Here is a 22,965-nt window from a genome sequence, read left to right on the forward strand (position 1 = left end):
GAAATCTCGGGGACCTTTTTTTAAATGCTGGCGGTGGGGAGCAAAGCCTTTTCCCCCCCTCCGGACTTCAGAAGAGGTCCAGGAAGGCCGGCGGGGGCGAAAGGCTTTGCTCCCCACCGCCAGCATTTTAAAAGCGTCCGGGATAGCAGGGAAGCGCTTCCCGCTATCCCGGACGGCTTTTGAAGGCAGGCAGGGGGGGCAAAGACTTTTGCCCCCCCTGCCTGCCTAACCGGGGGCTTTTAAATCGCCCTGGGACTGTCCGGGGCGATTTAAAAGCCCCCGGACGGCTTTTGAAGCCTCCCCCCGCCGCCCGGCTTCGGGGCATCGTCCCGATGCCGGGCGGTGGGGCAGGAACGCCTCCCCCAGCCGCCCGGCATCGGAACGATGTCCCGAAGCCGGGCGGCCGGGCGGGAAAGCCTCCCCCCGCCGCCCGGCTTCGGGGCATCGTCCCGATGCCGGGCGGTGGGGCAGGAAAGCCTCCCCCAGCCGCCCGGCATCGGAACGATGTCCCGAAGCCGGGCGGCCGGGCGGGAAAGCCTCCCCCAGCCGCCCGGCTTCGGGGCATCGTTCCGATGCCGGGCGGCTGGGGGAGGCTTTCCTGCCCCACCGCCCGGCATCGGGACGATGTCCCGAAGCCGGGCGGCCGGGCGGGAAAGCCTCCCCCAGCCGCCCGGCTTCGGGGCATCGTTCCGATGCCGGGCGGCTGGGGGAGGCTTTCCTGCCCCACCGCCTGGCATCGGGACGATGTCCCGAAGCCGGGCGGCCGGGCGGGAAAGCCTCCCCCAGCCGCCCGGCTTCGGGGCATCGTCCCGATGCCGGGCGGTGGGGCAGGAAAGCCTCCCCCAGCCGCCCGGCATCGGAACGATGTCCCGAAGCCGGGCGGCCGGGCGGGAAAGCCTCCCCCAGCCGCCCGGCTTCGGGGCATCGTCCCGATGCCGGGCGGTGGGGCAGGAAAGCCTCCCCCAGCCGCCCGGCATCGGAACGATGTCCCGAAGCCGGGCTGCCGGGCGGGAAAGCCTCCCCCCGCCGCCCGGCTTCGGGGCATCATCCCGATGCCGGGCGGTGGGGCAGGAACGCCTCCCCCAGCCGCCCGGCTTCGGGGCATCGTCCCGATGCCGGGCGGTGGGGCAGGAACGCCTCCCCCAGCCGCCCGGCATCGGAACGATGTCCCGAAGCCGGGCGGCCGGGCGGGAAAGCCTCCCCCCGCCGCCCGGCTTCGGGGCATCATCCCGATGCCGGGCGGTGGGGCAGGAACGCCTCCCCCAGCCGCCCGGCTTCGGGGCATCGTCCCGATGCCGGGCGGTGGGGCAGGAACGCCTCCCCCAGCCGCCCGGCATCGGAACGATGTCCCGAAGCCGGGCGGCCGGGCGGGAAAGCCTCCCCCAGCCGCCCGGCTTCGGGGCATCGTCCCGATGCCGGGCGGTGGGGCAGGAACGCCTCCCCCAGCCGCCCGGCATCGGAACGATGTCCCGAAGCCGGGCGGCCGGGCGGGAAAGCCTCCCCCCCCCGCCCGGCTTCGGGGCATCATCCCGATGCCGGGCGGTGGGGCAGGAACGCCTCCCCCAGCCGCCCGGCTTCGGGGCATCGTCCCGATGCCGGGCGGTGGGGCAGGAACGCCTCCCCCAGCCGCCCGGCTTCGGGGCATCGTCCCGATGCCGGGCAGTGGGGCAGGAACGCCTCCCCCAGCCGCCCGGCTTCGGGGCATCGTCCCGATGCCGGGCGGTGGGGCAGGAACGCCTACCCCAGCCGCCCGGCATCGGAACGATGTCCCGAAGCCGGGCGGCCGGGCGGGAAAGCCTTTGTCCCCCCTGCCTGCCTTCCCAGGGGCTTTTAAATCGCCCCGGACAGCGGAGAAGTCCTCCGCTGTCCCGGGCGATTTTAAAATGCCGCCCGCCAGAAGAGGTCGGGGGAAGGCTTTTTCCATAGGAACGCATTAATTGATTTTCAATGCATTCCTATGGAAAACCGTGCATCGCAAGACGAAAAACTCGCAAGACGAAGAGACTTGCGGAACGAATTAATTTCGTCTTGCGAGGCACCACTGTACTAGAATTCAAGCACCAAAGCAAGCTGGCCAGGTCCAGCCTCACCCTTCCTATTCTAGGTGAAATGTAATTTTGCAAGCACTCTGCCCATCTTTCTATCAGCAGGAGGGATGTGCTTCCACAAGAAAGATACTCTCAACCCCAGGCTTTCTTCCTGCTCTAGACAAATGATTTATCTGCTCTATCCATACATTCCCTCACCAACAGATTTCACAATTAGTTTAAAGAAGGCAGTTAAGTTTTGCCAATCCTTGCCAGAAGGGAGGAGCTCCTGTTGCAGCCAGTGGAGTATGAAAAACAGCAGCAGGCAGATAAGGAGCAACTGTAAACCGGAGAAGGAAGCACTGCTTCTCCTGCCGCACAACTGAAGCTGAGAGCGTTTCCTCTAACCAGCTGCAGGTTTGTCTCTTCCTTTTTCAAAATAAAATAAAATAAAAATTGTCCAGTAGCACCTTATAGACCAACTAAGTTTGTTTTGGTATAAGCTTTTGTGTGTACAGTGGTGCCCCGCAAGACGAATGCCTCGCAAGACGAAAAACCCGCTAGACGAAAGGGTTTTCCGTTTTTCGATGCACTTCGCAAGACAAATTTCCCTATGGGCTTGCTTCGCTAGACAAAAACGTCTTGCGAGTCTTGCGATTTTTTTCGCTTTCCCCCCCTTTTTCTAAGCCGCTAAGCCGCTAATAGCCTTTTAGCCGCTAAGCCGCTAAGCCTTTAATAGCCGCTAAGCCGCTATACGAAGAGACTCGCGGAACGAAAACCACTAGACGAAGAGACTTGCGGAACGGATTATTTTCGTCTTGCGAGGCACCAATGTATATGTATCTGAAGAAGTGTGCAGACACATGGAAGTTTATACCAGAACAAACCTAGTTGGTCTATAAGGAGCTACTGAACAATTTTTTATTTTTTATTTTGACTGTGTGAGACCCACACGGCTACCTACCTGAATCTTCCCTTTTCAATTATACATGATAGTAACTTCCTGTCTCCACTAAAATGTCCTTGCTTATAACAACTTTATTTCAGGCTAATATTCAGTAGGTGTCACTTTTCTCAAGCTTCCGGCTGGAGGAGAGAGGAAACTTCACTTCCTGAATTTCTTCTTCCTGGGCACCCTTTAAAGGCCGAGAAACATTTCCAGAAAAAGTTCAGAACTTTTAAAGGTACATGCAAGTCATTAGGTTATCTTCTGATCAGCTTGCTAGACCTGTTTTTCTTTAACCTGCCTCTGCTCCAAGCAGCTCATTGCACCATGCAAAAATTCTCCTTTCCCTCAACAACACTGCAAGGGAGGTGAAATTCAGCAGTGGCAACATAAAAGGTCTCCCGCTGAGCTCTGTGGTGGAGTAGGGATTCGACTTTTGCCCCTCCAAGTCCTGCCAGGGGTGTGTATGCTTCCTAATGCTTGAATTCTTTTTCCCTGCAGGTTTCAGCCATGTGGCTCTACCTGGCTGCCCTCCTGGGGCTTTACTTCCTTCGCCGATGGTACCACGAGAGACAGACAGCGGAGAACCTGACGGAGAAATATGTCTTCATCACGGGGTGTGACTCTGGCTTTGGAAACCTACTTGCCAGGCAGCTGGATGCCCGGGGCCTGCGGGTGCTGGCAGCCTGTCGCACGCAGAAAGGGGCAGAGCAGCTGGGCAAGGCCACCTCAGAGCGCTTGAAAACCACCATTCTGGATGTCACCAGCACAGAGAGTGTGGCGGCCGCGACGGAATGGGTGAAAGGGTGCATTGGGAACAGAGGTGAATCTCTGTCTTCCTTGTGGTGCCTCTGTGCTATTGGTGGGACGGGGGACCTTCTAAATTCATGTAGGTTACGGTTCCTAATAGGAAAAACATCTGCTCTTTCTCACAGGGCTTTGGGGCTTGGTGAACAATGCTGGCACAGGTCTACCATCAGGTCCCAACGAATGGCTGACCAAAGATGACTTTGCAAAGGTGATCAATGTCAACCTTCTTGGGATGATTGATGTGACGCTACACTTGGTGCCCCTGGTGAGGAGAGCCAGAGGGAGGGTGGTCAACGTCTCCAGTGCGAATGGACGCCTGGCAATCTATGGAGGTGGTTACTGCCCATCCAAGTTTGGTGTGGAAGCCTTCTCTGACAGCCTGAGGTAAACAGAGCAGCTCTTTAATGTCTTCTTTTGCTTACTTTAGTGCAACATCTGCCACACTCCCTAACCACCTGGCAGGCTGGAAGTGGCTGATGCGAGTCCTCCTGGTTTAGTTGCCAAGTCTAGGAAAAGTGGGCTGCAGGGAAGAAAGAGCTGGGAAATATGGCAGCTGCCCAGGGCTTTGCCCAAGACTCGCACAACTTGAGATGAATGTATCCAGGAAGGATCTCAAAAGAGAAGATAGACAGGGACTGGAAGGTGTCTAAAGGATACTTGCAAAACCAGATTGAAAAATCAGAACTCCTATTAGAATAAACAAGTTCCGTTTTAAATACTGAAATACTAAGATGGATAACAATGTGTAATAGAAAAAGAAGCATGAAATTAGGTTAAAGGTGTGTGAAAGAAAGTAACAGAAGTGGATAGAAATTGCAATTGAGTAGATCGGAAGTCTAACACTAAGGTGGGGTGAGGGGTGGTGGATGGTGAAGGGAAAAGGAATTATCTTTGGGATTGAGTGTATGTATGTTTCAACATTTTTAAGGATTGTATGAAATGTATGTTTGTATGCTTGTATATTCGCAATATGTGTGTGTCAGGGAACTGTCATCGGAGCCGAGTGGAGAGGTAAGGCTCCCCAATGATGCTGGAGAGGGAACTAGCAAGGAGAGAGAGAGAACTTCCTCTGGGGAAGGAAACCAAGTTGACACCAGGAAGAAAGGAGAGGCTGAGAGTACTTCGGAGGGGAGGCTCCGAGACTCTACCAGTGAGATCACTGGGGAGACCTCCGCTTGGCACGCCTCTGCTTGGCACGCCTACTCTGTGCAGAAGGCTTGGCACCTCCGCTTGGCATGCCTACTCTGTGCAGAAGGCTTCCGCGCAGAGAAGCGAGGCGGAGACTTGCTGTCAAGGAATTCTTATGTTGGAAGAAGTTCAGGAAACGCCCACTGACGGATTCTGCCAGTGACTGAGACAGTCGCGCTGTTAGGGCTGTCAAACCGGGGTCCAACTATACAACCAGCTTGGAGCAGTTTGGAATTTACACACAAGCAACCCCAATTCCCATTACAGCAATCCGTCAGTCCTCTAAGTTGCGTGTGCGCAGAGCAGCAGAGGCAGCATCATGAGTCAAACCGGAGGAGCCGGCGCTGGAGAGGGGGCCAGAGGAGGACCAACTCTGGAGGAAAGAAACAGAGATTTGGAACAGCAACTGGCTCTACTAGCGGCGTGGCTGGATGAAAGGCGGACTCAGGATGCCCAGGGGAAGCCCACCCCCATTGCAAGGAAGGTACCAGGACTAGTGCAGAAGTTTGGGGGCAATCCCATTATGCATTTAAGACAGAAGTGCAGTACGCACTGGACCTGCAGTATGATGACTTTGTAGACGATGGGGGAAGGGTCGCTTTTGTGGTAGGGCACCTGGAAGGGAGGGCCCGAGATTGGGTCAGACCCTTAATGGCGGCGGAGAATGCTGCCTTGAAGGATTTGAGAAAGATTTTAGCGCCATGGACCATATGTTCTTGAGTGATATGGAGCAAAGCGTGACCCGCAAAGAACTGATGGGGTGCAAACAAGGGAACCAGTCAGTGAGAGAGTACTGGTCGCGATTTGCGATGCTGATCCATAAACTTGGTTGGGAACTGAGTTCAGAACCAGTGCAAATGTTATTTGAGGAAGGCTTATCCCCTTGGGTGAGAGATGAACTTTCCCGCTCACCCCGTCCGGAATCGATGGACCAGCTGACCAAGATGGCGCTTGCTGTGGGAGTACGGCAAGAGACGCGCGCTATGGAAAGGCGGGAAGGGCGAGCAGAGCGTTGGTATGACAACCGCATTCCGGACATGCCGGAGCCAACTGTGCTGCCCGCGGAACCAATGGAGATTGGAGGAGGGTGCGCGCGCGGGGTTTCAAACTCCAGCGAGGTTCGTAAGAAGGAGGGGAAAGCGAATAAGAAGTGTTTCCTCTGCCAGCAGCCGGGACATTTTGCCAGAGTCTGCGCTCAGAAAAAGGCGTGGCAAGGAATGGTGGGGGCAGTTGGGAGTGAGGAGGAAAGAGATAAGGAGCAAGGAAACGGCAATGCTTGGCTGCAGGAAAGCGGGCACAGCAGCCAGGCGAGCAACCAGTAGAAGTGCCCAAACCAGACCCTCCCCGAGCAGCCATAGCCATAGAGGTGGTGCTAGAACTCCCCAACGGACACCCAATTAAGGTGAAGGCGCTGCTGGATTCAGGCAGCTCTTGCAACTTCTTTAGCAAGGATTTTGCCCTAGAACACCAGCTCCACGTGGTGCCTCTAGAACACCCCTTGCAAGTAACAACCATTGATGGGAGAGAACTCTTGAGGGGGGGGAAGTAACCCACCAGACCCCTCCCATGAAAATGACGGTCTCCAGACACACAGAGACAATTGCCTTTCACGTAGCCACATTAGCAGGACCACCTATCATACTGGGAATGAGTTGGCTGGCACTGCACGACCCTGTAGTAGGGTGGCACCAGCGGACAGTCACCTTTGGTCAGCCCACTGCGTAGAGCACTGTCACGGGGGGGGGGGACCCCGAGGATGGCAGTAGCCAGGGTGGCAGGGATGGCGGTAGGGGAAAAGGGGAGAGTACCACCTCAGTACGCTGACTTGGAAGAAGTCTTCAGCGAGAAGGAGGTGAATAGGCTACCCCCTCACAGGCCCTTTGACTGTCAGATTAACCTACTCCCAGGGGCTCAGCTGCCAGTGGGTAAGCTGTACGCCATGTCAGATAGGGAGATGCAGGAGTTGCGGAAGTTTATTGACAAGAACCTGAAGAGAGGTTTCATACGGGAATCTAGGGCGGTGGGGGGCAGTCCAGTGTTCTTTGTGGACAAGAGAGACTCCAAAGAGCCCAGGTTGGTTGTAGATTACCGGGCCTTGAACCTGGTGTCGGAACCAGTGACCTTCCCAATGCCCAGAATTGACAACATTTTGACCAGGGTAAGGAAAGGGAAGGTGTTTACCAAGTTGGACCTTCGAGGGGCATACAATTTGATGAGGGAGGGGGATGAATTGAAAACCACCATGTTCACTCCTCTGGGGGCCTTTGAGTACTTAGTTATGCCTTTTGGATTACAATCAGGCTCAAGCACATTTCAAGCTTTCATGCACCACTTGCTAGGGTCCCTGCTGTACAAGAATTGCGTGGCTTTCTTGGACGACGTGCTAATCTACTCGGAGAACGAAGAGCAGCATGTAAAGGACATCAGGGAAGTGCTGAAAAGACTGCAGGAGCACCAGCTGTGGGTCAAACTGGAGAAGTGCCAATTCCACGCCCAAGAGGTGGAGTTCCTGGGTTACAGGTTGTCGGACAAAGGCTTAGCCATGGACATAGGCAAGGTGCAGGCAGTGCTAGAATGGAAGACTCCCAAGAACCGGAAGGACGTACAGAGGTTCCTGGGGTTTGGAAACTTCTATAGGAAGTTCATCAAGGACTTCGCCCATTTAACAGCACCCATAACCGATTGCCTCAGCAGCAAGAAGAAGTTTGAATGGACGGAAGAGGCTCAGCAGTCCTTTGAAAAGCTAAAGAGGGTGTTCTCTTCAGAAGAGCAACTCTTACACGTGGATCTGCAGAAGCCGATGAGGCTGGAGACGGACGCATCAGACAGAGCAGTGGGAGCCGTATTGCTCCAGCCAGGAAATCGGGGAGTGTGGAAGCCGTGCGCCTTTTTCTCAAGGAAGCTGAACAAGTCAGAATAAAACTACACGGTGTATGATCGGGAGCTGCTGGCAATTCACGAGGCTTTTCGCCGCTGGAGACATTTTCTAATAGGTGCACAGCACAAGATCCAGGTGTGTACGGACCATAAGAACCTGGAATATTGGAGGACTGCACGAGTCCTGAACCAAAGACAGGTGCGGTGGGCACAGGAGTTTTCCAAGTTTTTTTTTTGAGATTAGGTACATGCCTGGGAAGGAAAACGTCAGAGCAGACGCTCTCTCCCGCAAACCCGAGTACTTGGAAGGAGAGGGAGTGCCGGAAGTACGTCATGTCATACCCGAGGACCGATGGGTGTGTGGGGGAGTGTTGGTAGGGAGACAAGAACTAGCCGGGTTGACGAGGGAAGACCAGTACGCCTAAACCAAAATCAGGGAGATCCGAGATGCAGAAGAAAATCAGGGGGGTTTTGAGGTTAAGGAGGGGGCTTTGTACTATAAGGGTGCATTGTACATACCCGAAGGGGACTTGAGGAGAAGAATACTCAAACAACTTCATGACAACCCCACAGCGGGACATTTCGGTCAACAGAAAACAATGCTGCTTGTCACCAGGCAGTTCTGGTGGCCAAGGGTGAGGGAAGATGTGAGGGAATACGTACGGGGGTGCGAGCGCTGCCAGCGAGCTAAAGGGGAGAGGGCAGCACCCGCGGGGTTACTGGAGCCCTTACCCACACCAGAGAAACCATGGGAAGTGGTATCAATTGATTTTATGACTGATTTACCCAAGACCAGGGGGAAAACGGCAGTAATGGTGGTAGTTGACTTGATGACCAAAATGTGCCATTTTATTGCTTGCTCGCATGCAGTGACAGCAGAGGAAACAGCTAGGCTGTTTGTAGGTCATGTTTTCAGGTTGCATGGCGCCCCCTTGAGGGTTTTGTCCGACAGAGGCAGGCAATTTACTTCCAGATTCTGGAGGAAGCTCATGAGCCTGCTGGACGTCGAGGTGAGCTTCTTGACGGCCAGACACCCAGAGACCAACGGACAAGCAGAAAGAGCTAATAGCATACTTTAACAGTACCTACGCTGCTACGTCAACAAAAGAGAGAACGATTGGGTGGACAAACTAGCGCTGGCTGAATTTGCATACAATAACGCGGAACATGTGTCCACGGGGATGAGTCCATTCATGGCCAATTACGGGTGTCATCCCAGGGCCTTCCCAGGGAAGGGGGAGGGAAGGTGGAGTGTACCGGCAGCCGAACAATTTGTGGAAGAAATGGAGGCTTTACACCAACAACTTAAGGTTAACCTGGAAAGGGCAAAAGAAGCGTACAAAAGGCAGGCTGACAAGCACCGCAGAGAAGGGAAAACTATAAGAGTGGGGGACCAGGTGTGGTTGTCTACCCAAGGGTTACCGTTCAAAGGGGGGTGTAAGAAATTACGGCCAAGGCGATTGGGACCTTTCGAGGTAACACAACAGGTGAATCCTGTGACCTTTAGACTCAAATTGCCCTCCAACATGAAACTGCACCCGGTGTTCCACAGGTCCTTACTCTCACCGTACAGGGAGGGGAGGGAATTTCTGGGACAAGAAAGAGAAACACCCATGCATCCATGGATGGAGGAAAGGGAACTCAGTGGTCATGCAGCTGAAATTCTCGATTCAAGGTGGAGAGGGAGACGAGTGGAATATTTGGTGGCTTGGGAGGGGGAGTCGGAATCGGAGAACACACGGGTTCCAGCAGAAGAGATCAGGGATGAGTATCTGCAGGAGGAGGTTCTGGGAGGAGCAATTTGGTCCCACGGATGATGAAGAAGAGTTTGTGGGATTTCCCGCCTCTGAAGAGGAGGAAGGGGGGGTTATCCAAGGGAGAGGAATCCGACTGGGGAGATTGGGCAGCGGAAAGAGACAGCAGCAGGTGGAGAGCGGTGTTTGAATCATCAGAGGGAGGGGATAGCTCCTTCCAGGGGTTCCCCGCATCACCATCCAAGGAACGGACGGGGGAGGGCCCTGGGAGGGAGGTGGATGTCAGGGAACTGCCATCGGAGCCGCGTGGAGAGGTAAGGCGCCCCAATGATGCCGGAGAGGGAACTAGCAAGGAGAGAGAGAGAGCTTCCGCTGGGGAAGGAAACCAAGGTGACACCAGGAAGAAAGGAGAGGCTGAGAGTACTTCGGAGGGAAGGCTCTGAGACTCTTCCAGTGAGATCAGTGGGGAGAGCACAGGATCTCCGCTTGGCATGCCTACTCTGCGCAGAAGGCTTCCGCGCAGAGAAGCGAGGCGGAGACTTGCTGTCAAGGAATTCTTATGTTGGAAGAAGTTCAGGAAACGCCCACTGACGGATTCTGCCAGTGACTGAGACAGTCGCGCTGTTAGGGCTGTCAAACCGGGGAAAGGTTCAGCCATACAACCAGCTTGGAGCAGTTTGGAATTTACGCACAAGCAACCCCAATTCCCATTACAGTGTGTATTAATGCTGAATTATTTTAATAATAAAAACTTTTCAAAAAAAGAAAAAGAAAAAAGAAGGTATCCAGGCACAGGTCATGCTCACATCTGGCCTTGAACCAAACTTTTCAAATCACAAGCCCACAATTGGACGTGGGCTCTCAGTCCAAGACCTTCTCATTAATGGTGAACATGCTATGGATGTCCCCGTTTTCCTTAGAATAGTTCGTGTAGAGTGTGGTGGTAAAGGGTTAACCTTTCTGTGTCTCACGTCTGAGGGAAGGGCTTCCACGGGAAGTCAGCCAGGATGTTACGTCACAGCTCTTTGTTGTGCTGTGAGAAGTGCTTTCGTTTTTCAGTCGGTCGCTGCTCCGAGGAAGAAAAAAGTCAGAGAAAATGGAGCTGGATACTGATGGCCTGTAAATATGCTATTTTTGCTTAATAAAATGCTTCTAGAATAGAGAAGCTGTCTGGACTTGATTTAATGTCTTTCTCACATGGACCAAAGCTGTGCATCTGCTAATTGCTTTCTCCCGGGACTGCGCTTGAAAAGCTGGCGCAACGGAAGCGTAAGCTGGACGGAAAAGCAATAAATCTTCAGGTTATGGAACCACGCCAAGAGTGTGAGAAAGAACATAACTTAAAAACCTCCAGGTCAGCTTGATCTACTGCCAGAGGCTTCAAAGGCCGATCTGAGTTTGCTAACGGAGGGGAACAACGGAGCCAAGGCTTTCCAGAATGCCCGGTTTAGCAGAAGAGTGAGTATTCAAGCTACTCTAGCCGACAGAAGGAAAGGGGAAAGAATGGCCCATCCCCAGGGACAGGTCTTTGGGTTTAATATGCCGTGTCAGAGACTGAGTGGCCAAAACTGGCTGGAATGGTCTTTTGCAATGGAGTACCTGCTAGTGGGGGAGCAGCTGTGGCACTTGGTGCAACCCCCACAGCCTGAAGTTGGGAATGCAATGGCTGAGGAAGCTGCAGTTCAAACTGAGCTGAAACAGCGTGTGCTCAGAATTCTGGCCGAAAGCATCGAGGCTTGTCTTTTGCCAGTCCTACAGGGTGCCAATGAGCCAAGGGTCGCTTGGGAATCCCTCCTAAAAGCTTGTGGAGCTGGAGTGGGAGGCAAGGGCCAGGAAGTGGCTGGAGTTGCACCAGAGGCGGCAGAGAGCCAAGATGGCACTGGCCAGACCCTTGAGAGCTCTTCAAAAGCTGAGAGGAGCCTTAAGCCCCCAAGGGGGAGTGAGGGGACTGTTGCTATTCCTGTTGCTGCTGCTGTTGCTGTGCCTGAGAGCTGTTTGGATGCTGCAACACATCTGTGTGGGGAGCCAGGAGAGAGGCTAAGTACCGGGAGCCCTGCGCCCAGCAGAGGGGGTGCGGGCAAAAGCCCTGCTAGCAGTGGGCGGGCAGTCAGCAGTGAAAGCTCTGAGAAGCTTCTTTCTCCAAAAGCTTCCAAGTGTTGTTTTCGTCCTGAGCCGGAGCCTAGCTGTGGGAAGCTTTGTGCTACTAGAGTTTCCAAGGTTGCCCATCTGGAAGAGCTGCTGATAACAGTCGGTGCAGCATGAGAACGTCGGGAGAAGTCCAGTCTCTATGGCAACAGAGAGAGCTGCATCTATGGAAGCTGTGAAGGCCGTGGGCAAGTCCCCCAGCCAGGGGGAGACTGTTGCAGTGACAACCGCAGAGGACGTCTGCAGAGGCCCCAGTCAGGGGGGCAATAAGAGGGAAAGCATTGCCATGGCAATTCTTCAGGCATGTCAACAACCAGAAACCCTCACTGTCGTCATAGACTCAGGAGCGACAAACACTCTAGTGCTCTCTCCTGATCTTTTGCGAAATTGCAGGACAGTAAAAACTGATAGATTTGTGACGCTTGCTGATGGGAGTCAAAAAAGGCTCACACAGGCTGGGACACTTTATTGTTCCTTTCTTAAACATGAAATCCAAGCTTTTGTGGTGCCATGTTTAGCTAATTGTTTGCTAAGCGTGTCTGATTTAATTGCTGACAATTTCTGTGTGTCTTTTGCAGGTAACCAGTGTGTGTTTTCCAGGAATGGTGAACAGCTGTACTCAGTACAGTCCAAAGGCATTTTTTTTCTTATAGAGATGCCGCTTTCTACTGAGGATGACACCGAAGATGCAAGGGGGCAATGTGTGAATGGAGCGCCCCATGATGGCTGCCCACATATCTGGCACCGCAGATTTGCTCATCTGAATTGGAGTTATGTCAAAAAGGCACCTGAACTGACAGAAAGGTCAAATTTAAGGCTTGTGACAAATTCTTGGATTGTCATGCTTGTAAACAGTCCAAGATTGTGACATGCTCTTATCCTAAGTCAGAGAGAAAGAGCACTCCATCTTTTGACTTAATTCATGCAGATTTGTGTGGTCCAATGTCACTTGAGTCATTGGGTGGGTCAAAATTCTTTCTTCTCTTAATTGATTATTTTTCTCGGAATTTGTGGACTTTTGCTACGCGTACTAAAGGGGAGGCGGCTGGGTTGATCAGGGATTGGATCACTGCAATTGAAGTGACCTTCTCCACCAAAGTTAAGAACTTCCAAAGTGACAGGGGTTCAGAGTTCACTGGTTCTACTTTGCAGGATTTCTTTAGGGAGAAGGGGATTAGCCACCGATTGACTGCCCCCTACAGTCCACAGCAGAATGGAATCGCAGAAAGGAAGAATAGGACGATTCAGGAAGCAGTGTCGTCCATTTTATGGGATGCAGGACTACCCCAAAAGTTTTGGTCTGACGCCTGGAGATTTGTGGTGTTTACGCAGAACAGAGTGTACAACTCAAGTGTAGGGAACACACCCTATTTCCTGCTGCATGGTAAGAAGCCCAAGATGCACTACCTTCGTGTGTTTGGTTGTGAGGCCTGGGTTCTTATTCCAAAGGCTCTACGCAAGAAAGGTGAGCCAAGATCCAAGAAAATGATCTTTGTGGGGTATGAGCCTGGCTTAAAGGCCTGGCGGTTCGCGTACCCAAGTGGAAACCAGTCAAGGTTGGTGATCAGCAATAGTGCTGAGTTCTGTGAACAGGCTGGTTGGTCACGTCTTCATGCTAATCCAGACGTGCTTTCGCAGCAGTTCTATGACTCAGACGGTGAGGAGGAAGAGGAACTTTTTGCTGGGGACTGAAGTCCAGAGCAACGGGGTCCACCACAGGAACAGAGTCCAAGGCAGGGACAACTCAGGATCCCTCAGAGGGGGGGAACCTAGAACACCTCCTCCAGCAACTGTCAAGTCTGAGGCAAAGAGTGAGCCTTCCTCACCTGCTGGACCAGCTGTAAGGCCCAAAAGGCACAGCAGGTCAGAGGGGGAAGACACTGAAGTTGAGGATGATTTAGTAGGATCCAGTGAGTCAGAAGGAACACCAGGGTTCACACTGAGGAGGCCAGCGAGGTCAACCAAGGGGAAGCCTCCTGATTGTTTTGAAGCTACAGGTGTCTGGGTGAGTGTAGCCAGGTGTGAACCTGAATCCTTTGAGGATATTCAGAATTTGCCTCAGGAAGAAGCCAGCAAGTGGCATGAGGCAATGCACAAGGAGATGAGATCCATGGAAAATCTAGGTGTGTTCTTGCTCACAGAGTTGCCACCGGGCAAACAAGCTGTGAGTTGCAGATGGGTTTATTGCCTTAAACCCACTGATGCTGGAGAACCACAGTATAAAGCTAGATTAGTGGCTCGTGGATTCACTCAAAGGAAGGGAATTCACTTCACGGAGGTGTATTTGCCCACCTGAAGATGTGAGACGCTTAGGATGCTTCTATCCGTCGCGGCACAGAGAGGTTGGCGGGTAAACCACTTTGATGTGGATGTTGCCTACCTGAACTCAGATCTCCAGGAGGAGCTGTATACATGCTTCCTCCTCCAGGGTTTGAGATCATGAGGCAAGGCATTGTGTGGCGATTGCACAAATCCATCTATGGGTTACATCAATCTGCCAGAAACTGGAATATGTGCCTGAACGAAGCCTTGGAAGAGCTAGGTTTCAGAAGAAGTGTTGCTGACATTCGCGTTTATCTGAAAGGATCAGGTGCAACACAGGAATTTGTGCAGATTTTTGTAGATGATTTGCTGTACTTCTCAGAGACAGGTAAAGAGGCAGAAAAGTTTGCTAGGGAGCTTGCTAAACGGTTCAAGCTCAAGCAGCTTGGAGCTGTCAAGACGTATCTAGGCGTATATATTGTCAGGGCACAAGATGGAAGTTTCTTGCTCAGCCAGAAAGGCAAAATTGAGCAAGTGCATCAGAAATTCAGGATGAATGATTGTGCAGGAGTAAGAAGTCCTATGGAGAATAGTTTTGTAAAGGACAGTCAGCAAGTAGAACGTGCTGCGTTCGAAAATGCTGAAGTCTTTCACGGCAGACTACCAAAAACTTTTTTCGAAATGACTGACAATTTGGACTTGACTGATATATGGAGGATCAAGAACCCTCTAGGGAAAGAAGGAACTTTCTTTTCTGAGGCCCACATGACATGGACGCGAATCGACCAAATATGGATAACTAGAGGACTGGCACCTAAGACTAGAAAAGTGGAAATCTGCCCAAAAACCTGCTCCGACCACAATGCTTTGAGAATGGAACTGAGATTAAACACAACCGGATCTTTCAGATGGAAAATGAATGACGCTTTGTTAAGAGATCAGGAGATTGTTAAGAAGGCCCAAAAAGTTTTAAAGGATTATTTTGAAATAAATTTAAAGACAACCGTGGAAAAAAGAACAATCTGGGACGCAAGTAAAGCAGTTATGAGAGGGTTTCTAATACAGCAGAACACGATCAAAAAAAGGCTCTGGAATGAAAAGAAGGAGAAGATTTTGGAGAAAATAAGAGAAGGAGAGAAAAAACTGAGATCCAGGCCTAAATCGAAGGAAGTGTTGAGAGAAGTGAAGTTTTTCCAGGCACAATATTCGAAATTGATAAATCAAGAGGTGGAATGGAAAATTAAACAAATGAAACAAAGATCCTTTGAATCAGCTAATAAGTGTGGGAAGCTGTTGGCTTGGCAGTTGAAAAAGAGACAAAAGCTTAATACAGTTACAAATCTAGAGATTGAAGGGAGAATGGTTCAGAAACCTGAGGAAATTAGAAAGTGCTTCCAGAGATATTTCAGAGAACTTTATTCACAAAGGCCACAAAAAGATTCGGAGGTGGATCAATTTCTCATAACTAATGGATTACAAAGAATACCTCAGGAAATGAGAGCAACCCTGAACTGTAACATTACGCTCCAAGAAATTGAATGCGCCATTCAGAATCTTCAACTAGGCAAGTCTCCAGGACCAGATGGACTCACTTCCAAATACTATAAGGTATTGAAGGACTCTTTGATACAACCACTGTTGGAAGTTTGCAACCAGATTATGGAGGGGAGGAAGGCACCGGAAACGTGGAAAGAAGCTTTCATCACGTTGATACCAAAATTAGAAACTGAAAAAACTCAACTTAAAAACTACCGTCCTATCTCACTCCTAAATGTGGATTACAAAATCTTTGCAGACATTTTGGCAAGTAGGTTTAAGAAAGTATTAAATGAAGTGATTCATAAGGACCAAGCAGGCTTTCTCCCCGGTAGGCATTTATTTGACAACACAAGAAACATCATTGATATTTTGGCATTTTTACAGACAAATTTAAATACAAGAGCGGTGTTGATCTTTATTGATGCGGAGAAAGCCTTTGACAACATTTCTTGGATGTTTATGAAGAAAAATTTGGAAAGGATGGGAGTAGGGCGGGGGTTTGAAAATGGAATAGAAGCAATTTATTCAGAACAAAAAGCTAAATTGATAGTGAACAACGTGGTGACAGAGGAGTTCAAAATTGAAAAAGGGACACGACAGGGGTGCCCTCCGTCTCCTCTGTTGTTTATCTCAGTCCTGGAGGTGCTATTGAACAAGATTAGAAATGACCGGTTGGCACAGGGAATTGTGGTCGGAGAGAAACAATATAAATTGAAAGCATTTGCAGATGACTTGGTATTAACACTACAGGAGCCAGCCTCTAGCACTAAAAGAGCGTTAGAATTAATTTCTGACTTTGGTCGGGTGGCGGGATTTAAGCTGAATAAACAAAAAACTAAAGTTCTAGCAAAAAATTTGACAACTATTGAAATAGAGGAGTTCAGAAAAGAAACGGAATTAAATGTGGTTAAAAAAGTAAAGTATTTAGGGGTGCACTTGACCTCCAAAAACTTGAATTTGTTTAAGGACAATTATGAGAAATGTTGGTTAGAGATCAAAAGAGACTTGGAAACATGGTCAAGACTGAAACTTTCCTTGTTGGGTAGAATAGCTGCTATAAAGATGAATGTATTGCCGAAAATGCTATTTCTGTTTCAGGCCCTCCAGATCGTGGACAAGGTGGAATGTTTTGGAAAATGGCAGAGGGATATTTCTAAATTTGTCTGGCAGGGCAAAAAGCCCCGAATTAAGTTTAAAATACTAACGGATGCGAAAGAAAGAGGGGGGTTTGCCCTGCCGGACTTGAGGTTATATTATGAATCTGCAGCCCTCTGCTGGTTGAAAGATTGGATTTTATTGGAGAACACCGATGTCCTCGACCTGGAAGGATTTGATAATGCTTTTGGGTGGCATGCATATTTGTGGTATGACAAGGTTAAAGTTCATAGATCATTCAAAAACCATATTGTCAGAAGGGCAATTTTTATGGTCTGGTCAAAATATAAAGACTTATTGGAGAGTAAAACTCCGAGGTGGCTCTCACCGATGGAGGCCAAAACACGGAAAAGACTCAATATGGAGGCCCACTGGCCTAAATATTGGGAAATAATTGAAAAAATTGGAGATAATTGGAGGTTGCAGAGTATGGAAAAGTTAAAAAACAAGGTGCGAGATTGGTTACATTATGCTCAAATTCAGGAAGTTTTTAAAGCGGACAAAAAAGTGGGTTTCCAGGAGGAAAAGTCGAAATTAGAGACAGAGCTGCTTGAGCCAAAATCTAAGTTAATTTCGAGAATGTACAACTTGTTGCTTAAATGGAATACACAGGATGAGATTGTTAAATCCTCCATGATAAAGTGGGCGCAGGATTTGGGGCACAACATTATGTTTGAAGACTGGGAAAGGTTATGGAACACCGGAATGAAATTTACGGCATGTAGTGCCCTGAAGGAAAATATTATGAAAATGACATACCGGTGGTACATGACCCCAGTCAAGCTTGCAAAGATATATCACCTGTCTGACAACAAATGTTGGAAATGTAAAGAGGAGGAAGGGACATTCTTACACCTCTGGTGGACCTGCCCGAAGGTGAAGGCCTTCTGGGAGATGATACATAATGAACTAAAAAAGGTACTTAGATTTACCTTACCCAAGAAACCGGAGGCCTTCCTCCTGGGCATGGTAGACCAGAGGGTGGCCAAGAAAGATAGAATTTTCTTTATGTACGCTACTACAGCAGCAAGGATCCTGATGGCAAAGCATTGGAAGACACAAAATTTACCCACATTGGAAGAATGGCAGACGCAGCTGATGGACTATATGGAACTGGCTGAAATGACTGGCAGAATCCGAGACTCGGGAGAAGAAGAAACGGAGGAAGTTTGGGAAAAATTTAAGGACTATTTGAAAAGGCATTATAGGTTGTATGAATGTTAAAAAATGCTCCTTTTTAGGAAATTACAGCTTCAGCATCGGTTAATTTTTTGAATTGGAAAATAAGGAACAACAAGACAGAAGTGGTGTAATGAAATAATTTTATTGTGTTGAAACTAAAACAATGGATTTGGATTGAAATGTTTAGAGACCAGATATCACGATAAAATGGAAGATATATTATTATGTTTAAAATAAGTTAACAATTTGCTGAGGTTTTAAATTTACAGAGAATGCAGTGTTCGGAAGATGGGGGGAGTCCACTAGATTTATGGAAATAAGTGTTTGGAAGTTGGATTTTGTATACTATAAACTTAATAAAAATTATATTAAAAAAAAAAGAAAATGCTGAAGTCTTTCAGCCAGCTCTAGGAAGTTTGCTGTATTTGTCCCAGTGGAACAGACCAGATATAACATTTGCTGTCAGTCTGCTCAGCAGGGAAGCTTCAAATCCTTCTAGAATAGAGAAGCTGTCTGGACTTGATTTAATGTCACACGGACCAAAGCTGTGCATCTGCTAATTGCTTTCTCCCGGGGCTGCGCTTGAAAAGCTGGTTCAATGGAAGCGTAAGCTGGACGGAAAAGCAATACAGTGGTGCCTCGCAAGACAAAATTAATTCGTTCTGTGAGTTTTGTCGTCTAGTGAATTTTTCGTCTTGCGAAGCACGAAATCCCATAGGAATGCATTGAAATTCAATTAATGCGTTCCTATAGTCAAAAAAAGTCCAAACAAAGCCAAATTTGGTACAAGAGTTTATTAACTGCTCTTTAAAATCACACATACTGTAAAGAGCAGTTCGAAAATTGAAGGAACAATAAATTAAGTTTCTAAACATGACAGAAAAACATTTTAAAATCAACAAAGTGTACCGTACATTTTCTAAGACTCTGGGGGACCACTCAAAGAAGGTTCCTCTTCCACTCTTTGCTTCTTGCTGAAAAACCTGTCCATGGTCTGCTGCTTCATCTGCCTTTTCAGCACCTCCCTGAAAGGCGACATGACCGTCGTATCAAAAGTGTTCACAAGGTCATGTATCACGTGCTTGTTAGGGTGGTGCCGCTGTGCAAAAGCCTGCACATCCTCCCACTTCTGGCAAATGTCCCTCAGTTCTTTGGAGGACAGCCGTTCCTCAGTTGCTTCCTCCTCTTCCAGCGAGGCCTGCTCCTGCGCAGCCTCTGCCTGCAGTTCGACCAGCTCCTGGGTGGTCAGCTCGTGGTCGTGCTCCTCCACCAGCTCGCTGATGTCCTCCTCTGTGACCTCCAGTCCCATGGTCCTCCCCAAGGCAACAATGTCCTGCACCACTGTTGACTCTGGTGCATCAGAGTCACTTGGTGCCACACAGTCCGGTCACAGGCTGCGCCAAGCGCAATTCAAATTTCTCTGGCTGATCCCGTCCCAGGCCGTGGTGATCATCTTCAAGCAGGTGACGATGTTGAAGTGGTCCTTCCAGAATTCCCGCAGGGTGATGGTGGTGCAGTCAGTCACCTCGAAGCATCGCCTGAAAAGCTCCTTGATGTAGAGTTTTTTGAAATCGGCGATGACCTGCTGATCCATCGGCTGGAGCAGTGGCGTGGTGTTAGGCGGCAGGAATATGATGCTGATGAAGCTGAACTCCTCCAACAAGTCCTTCTCAAGGCCTTTAGGATGAGCAGGAGCATTGTCCATCAGAAGCAAAGCCTTCAGCGGCAGGTCGTTGTCCAGCAGGTACTGTTTGACATCAGGGCCGAAAGCAAGATTGACCCAGTCCACAAACAGCACACGTGTGACCCAAGCCTTACTGTTGGATCGCCACATGACACTCAGCTGCTCCTTGTCGACCTTGTGTTTCTTGAAGCCCCGTGGGTTCTCCGAGTGGTACACCAGCAGGGGCTTGATCTTCAGGTCGCCGCTTGCGTTGGCACAGAAGAGCAGGGTCAGACGGTCCTTCATGGGCTTGTGGCCAGGCAACTTGGCCTCCTCCTGTGTGATGAAAGTCCTTTTGGGCATCCTCTTGCAAAACAGCCCGGTCTCATCGCAGTTGAAGACCTGCTGTGGAGCGTAGCTCTCCGTCTTCATAGAATCATAGAGTTGGAAGAGACCACAAGGGCCATCTAGTCCAACCCCCTACCAAGCAGGAAACACCATCAGAGCACTCCTGACATATCTGCTTAAAGACCTCCAAAGAAGGAGACTCCACCACACTCCTTGGCAGCAAATTCCACTGTCGAACAGCTCTTACTGTCAGGAAGTTCTTCCTAATGTTTAGGTGGAATCTTCTTTCTTGTAGTTTGGATCCATTGCTCTGTGTCCGCTTCTCTGGAGCAGCAGAAAACAACCTTTCTCCCTCCTCTATGTGACATCCTTTTATATATTTGAACATGGCTATCATATCGCCCCTTAACCTCCTCTTCTACAGGCTAAACATGCCCAGCTCCCTTAGCTGTTCCTCATAGGGCATTGTTTCCAGGCCTTTGACCATTTTGGTTGCCCTCCTCTGGACACGTTCCAGTTTGTCAGTGTCCTTCTTGAACTGTGGTGCCCAGAACTCGACACAGTACTCCAGGTGAGGTCTGACCAGAGCAGAATACAGTGGCACTATTACTTCCCTTGATCTAGATGCTATACTCCTATTGATGCAGCCCAGAATTGCATTGCCTTTTTTAGCTGCCGCGTCACACTGGCTCATGTCAAGTTTGTGGTCAACCAAGACTCCTAGATCCTTTTCACATGTACTGCTCTCAAGCCAGGTGTCACCCATCTTGTATTTGTGCCTCTCATTTTTTTTTTGCCCAAGTGCAATACTTTACATTTCTCCCTGTTAAAATTCATCTTGTTTGTTTTGGCCCAGCCCAGTTCTCTAATCTGTCAAGGTCGTTTTGAAGTGTGATCCTGTCCTCTGGGGTGTTAGCCACCCCTCCCAGTTTGGTGTCATCTGCAAATTTGATCAGGATGCCCTTGAGTCCATCATCCAAGTCGTTGATAAAGATGTTGAATAAGACCAGGCCCAAGACAGAACCCTGTGGCACCCCACTAGTCACTCTTCACAACCTCCAGGAACTCCGCTGCAAAGTCTTCAGCCGCAGGAACATCAGAACTGGCAGCCTCTCCATGCCTGACCACGCTGTGGATTCCAGATCTTGCCTTGAACTGGTCAAACCAACCTCTGCTTGCCTTGAAGAATTCTGGCTCGCCTAAGGTTCCTGGCTGTTCCCGGACGAGGTCTGCGTGCAAGGCCATGGCCTTTTCACAAATGACGGCCTCAGTCACTGTGTCCCCTGCACGCTGCTTCTCTTCTAACCAGATGAGCAGCAACTTCTCGACCTCCTCCAGAACAGCTGGGCGGTTCTTCATGATCCTGGTGACTCCCTTGGCTGCATCCGTCGCAAGGATCTTCTCCCTCATCTTCAGGATGGTCCCGATGGTCGATGGATTCCTGCCGTACTCCCTGGCAAGGTCTGTCACACGCATTCCACCATCGTGCTTCTGGATGACCTCCTTCTTCATTTCCAGCACCACCTTCTCCTTATTCCTCTCGCCCGCCTCTGCAGCAGCAGTCTTCTTGGTTCCCATGGCAGCAGAGCTCCTGCCTTCATAAACTCAGAAAAAGAAAAAAAAATCAGTGCTTCACTTCCAAAAAATTCAAAAGCACCCAGCCACCCACCACACAGAAAATCAAACCCAGAACCAAGTCCTAGAATTCCAAACACCCCAACCCAAAATCCAACCCCCCCCCAAAAGTTTTAAAAGTTTAACTTACGAAATGGCTGCAAATCACAAAAGTCTTCAAAATCCTCAAATGGCTGCAAAAGAAGTTTTGGAAAAGCTTTAAAAATCACCAAAGTCTTCAAAAACCTCAACTGTTCCCCCAGCCACCCACCCACCACACAGAAATTGCAAACCCCTCCCCAACTGTTGCAAACCCCTCCCCAACTGTTCCCCCAGCCCCTCCCCAACTGTTGCAAACCCCTCCCCAACTCTTCCCCCACCCACCCACCACACAGAAATTCAAATCCAGAATTGTTTTTTAAAAAAACAACATGGCCCAATGGTCACAGAAAATCATAAAAATTCAACAAAACCCCACACAAGCTCCCAGATTCTTGCAAAACTCTCCCCAACTGTTCCCCCAGCCACCCACCACACAGAAATTCAAACCCAGAATTTTTTTTTAAAAAAACAACATGGTCCAATGGTCACAGAAAATCATAAAAATTCAAAAAAAACCCACACAAGCTCCCAGATTCTTGCAAACCTCTCCCCAACACCAAGTCCTTGAATTTCAAACACCCCAACCCAAAATCCAAAAAACCCCAAAAAAGTTTTAAAAGTTTAACTTACCGAATGGATGCAAAAGAAGTTTTGGAAAAGCTTCAAAAATCAGCAAAGTCCTCAAAAACCTCAAAAAAGGTTACCACACCGCGTGCTGTGTTGCTCCTCGAAGTCAAGTTGCAACTGCACCTTGTCAAGCAATGTACCCTGGGTATTAACGGTTTTGCGAAAATGAAACAAACTTGCAAGACGTTTTCGTCTTGCGAAGCAAGCCCATAGGGAAATTCGTCTTGCGAAGCACCTCAAAAAACGAAAAACTCTTTCGTCTAGCGAGTTTTTCGTCTTACGAGGCATTCGTCTTGCGGGGTACCACTGTAAATCTTCAGTTCGGGCCCAACATGCTTTATAGAAATGTTGATTACCATGTTGAAAAGTGTGTGCTTTTTCCAACTATTTACATACCACTTAATTATCAAGGTGTGGGACTGAGCAGTTATCTGCACATATGTACTGCCCAGGCTCACGTAACAGGGAGGTCACTGTTAACACTCCATTCTCTCTTGAGATGCATGGATGCCAAGATCCAGGTTTCTGTGATATGGCAGACAGACCGTGGAAAATACTGATTTACTCTCAGAGGCTGTGAGACAATTTAAAGTGGTGAATGTACAAACCACCGAGGTGGGAAGGGCTGAGGCGGGAGGTTGGAGGAAAATGCAAGGGAAAGTAAGGTTGGTCCATGACAAAAATGGCACCTTGTGTGAATGGATTTGGGCGGTAGGGACCAGGTTG

At 49.8% G+C, this 22,965-nt stretch overlaps 2 protein-coding genes across 6 annotated transcripts in view; one reads left to right on the forward strand and one right to left on the reverse strand.

Annotated features, from left to right (window-relative positions):
* LOC309362892 (retinol dehydrogenase 7-like) overlaps positions 1 to 22,965 on the forward strand; it is a 48,097-nt gene that overhangs the window by 771 nt on the left and 24,361 nt on the right. For 3 of the 5 annotated variants that reach the window (XM_081898893.1, XM_081898894.1, XM_081898892.1), the window contains exons 2-3: positions 3,475 to 3,796; positions 3,909 to 4,167. In XM_081898893.1, coding sequence (XP_081755019.1) covers positions 3,475 to 3,796; positions 3,909 to 4,167 — 581 coding nt within the window. Of the gene's footprint in view, positions 1 to 2,042; positions 2,445 to 3,302; positions 3,370 to 3,474; positions 3,797 to 3,908; positions 4,168 to 22,965 lie in introns of those variants that run through there. The other 2 variants (XM_081898895.1, XM_081898896.1) reach the window with 2 other exon arrangements.
* LOC309359180 (tigger transposable element-derived protein 1-like) lies at positions 20,935 to 22,306 on the reverse strand (the record flags this gene model as incomplete). The annotated part of the gene is made up of 2 exons (XM_081892647.1): positions 22,046 to 22,306; positions 20,935 to 21,857 (listed from the first exon to the last, which is right to left on the reverse strand). Exon 2 carries the CDS (start codon positions 21,472 to 21,474, stop codon positions 20,935 to 20,937), a length of 540 nt encoding a protein of 179 aa, XP_081748773.1. The 5' UTR covers positions 21,475 to 21,857; positions 22,046 to 22,306.

The sequence above is a fragment of the Podarcis melisellensis genome (assembly GCF_964234715.1).
Source record: "Podarcis melisellensis genome assembly, chromosome: 2".
In the NCBI taxonomy this organism is placed as follows: Eukaryota; Metazoa; Chordata; class Lepidosauria; order Squamata; family Lacertidae; genus Podarcis; species Podarcis melisellensis.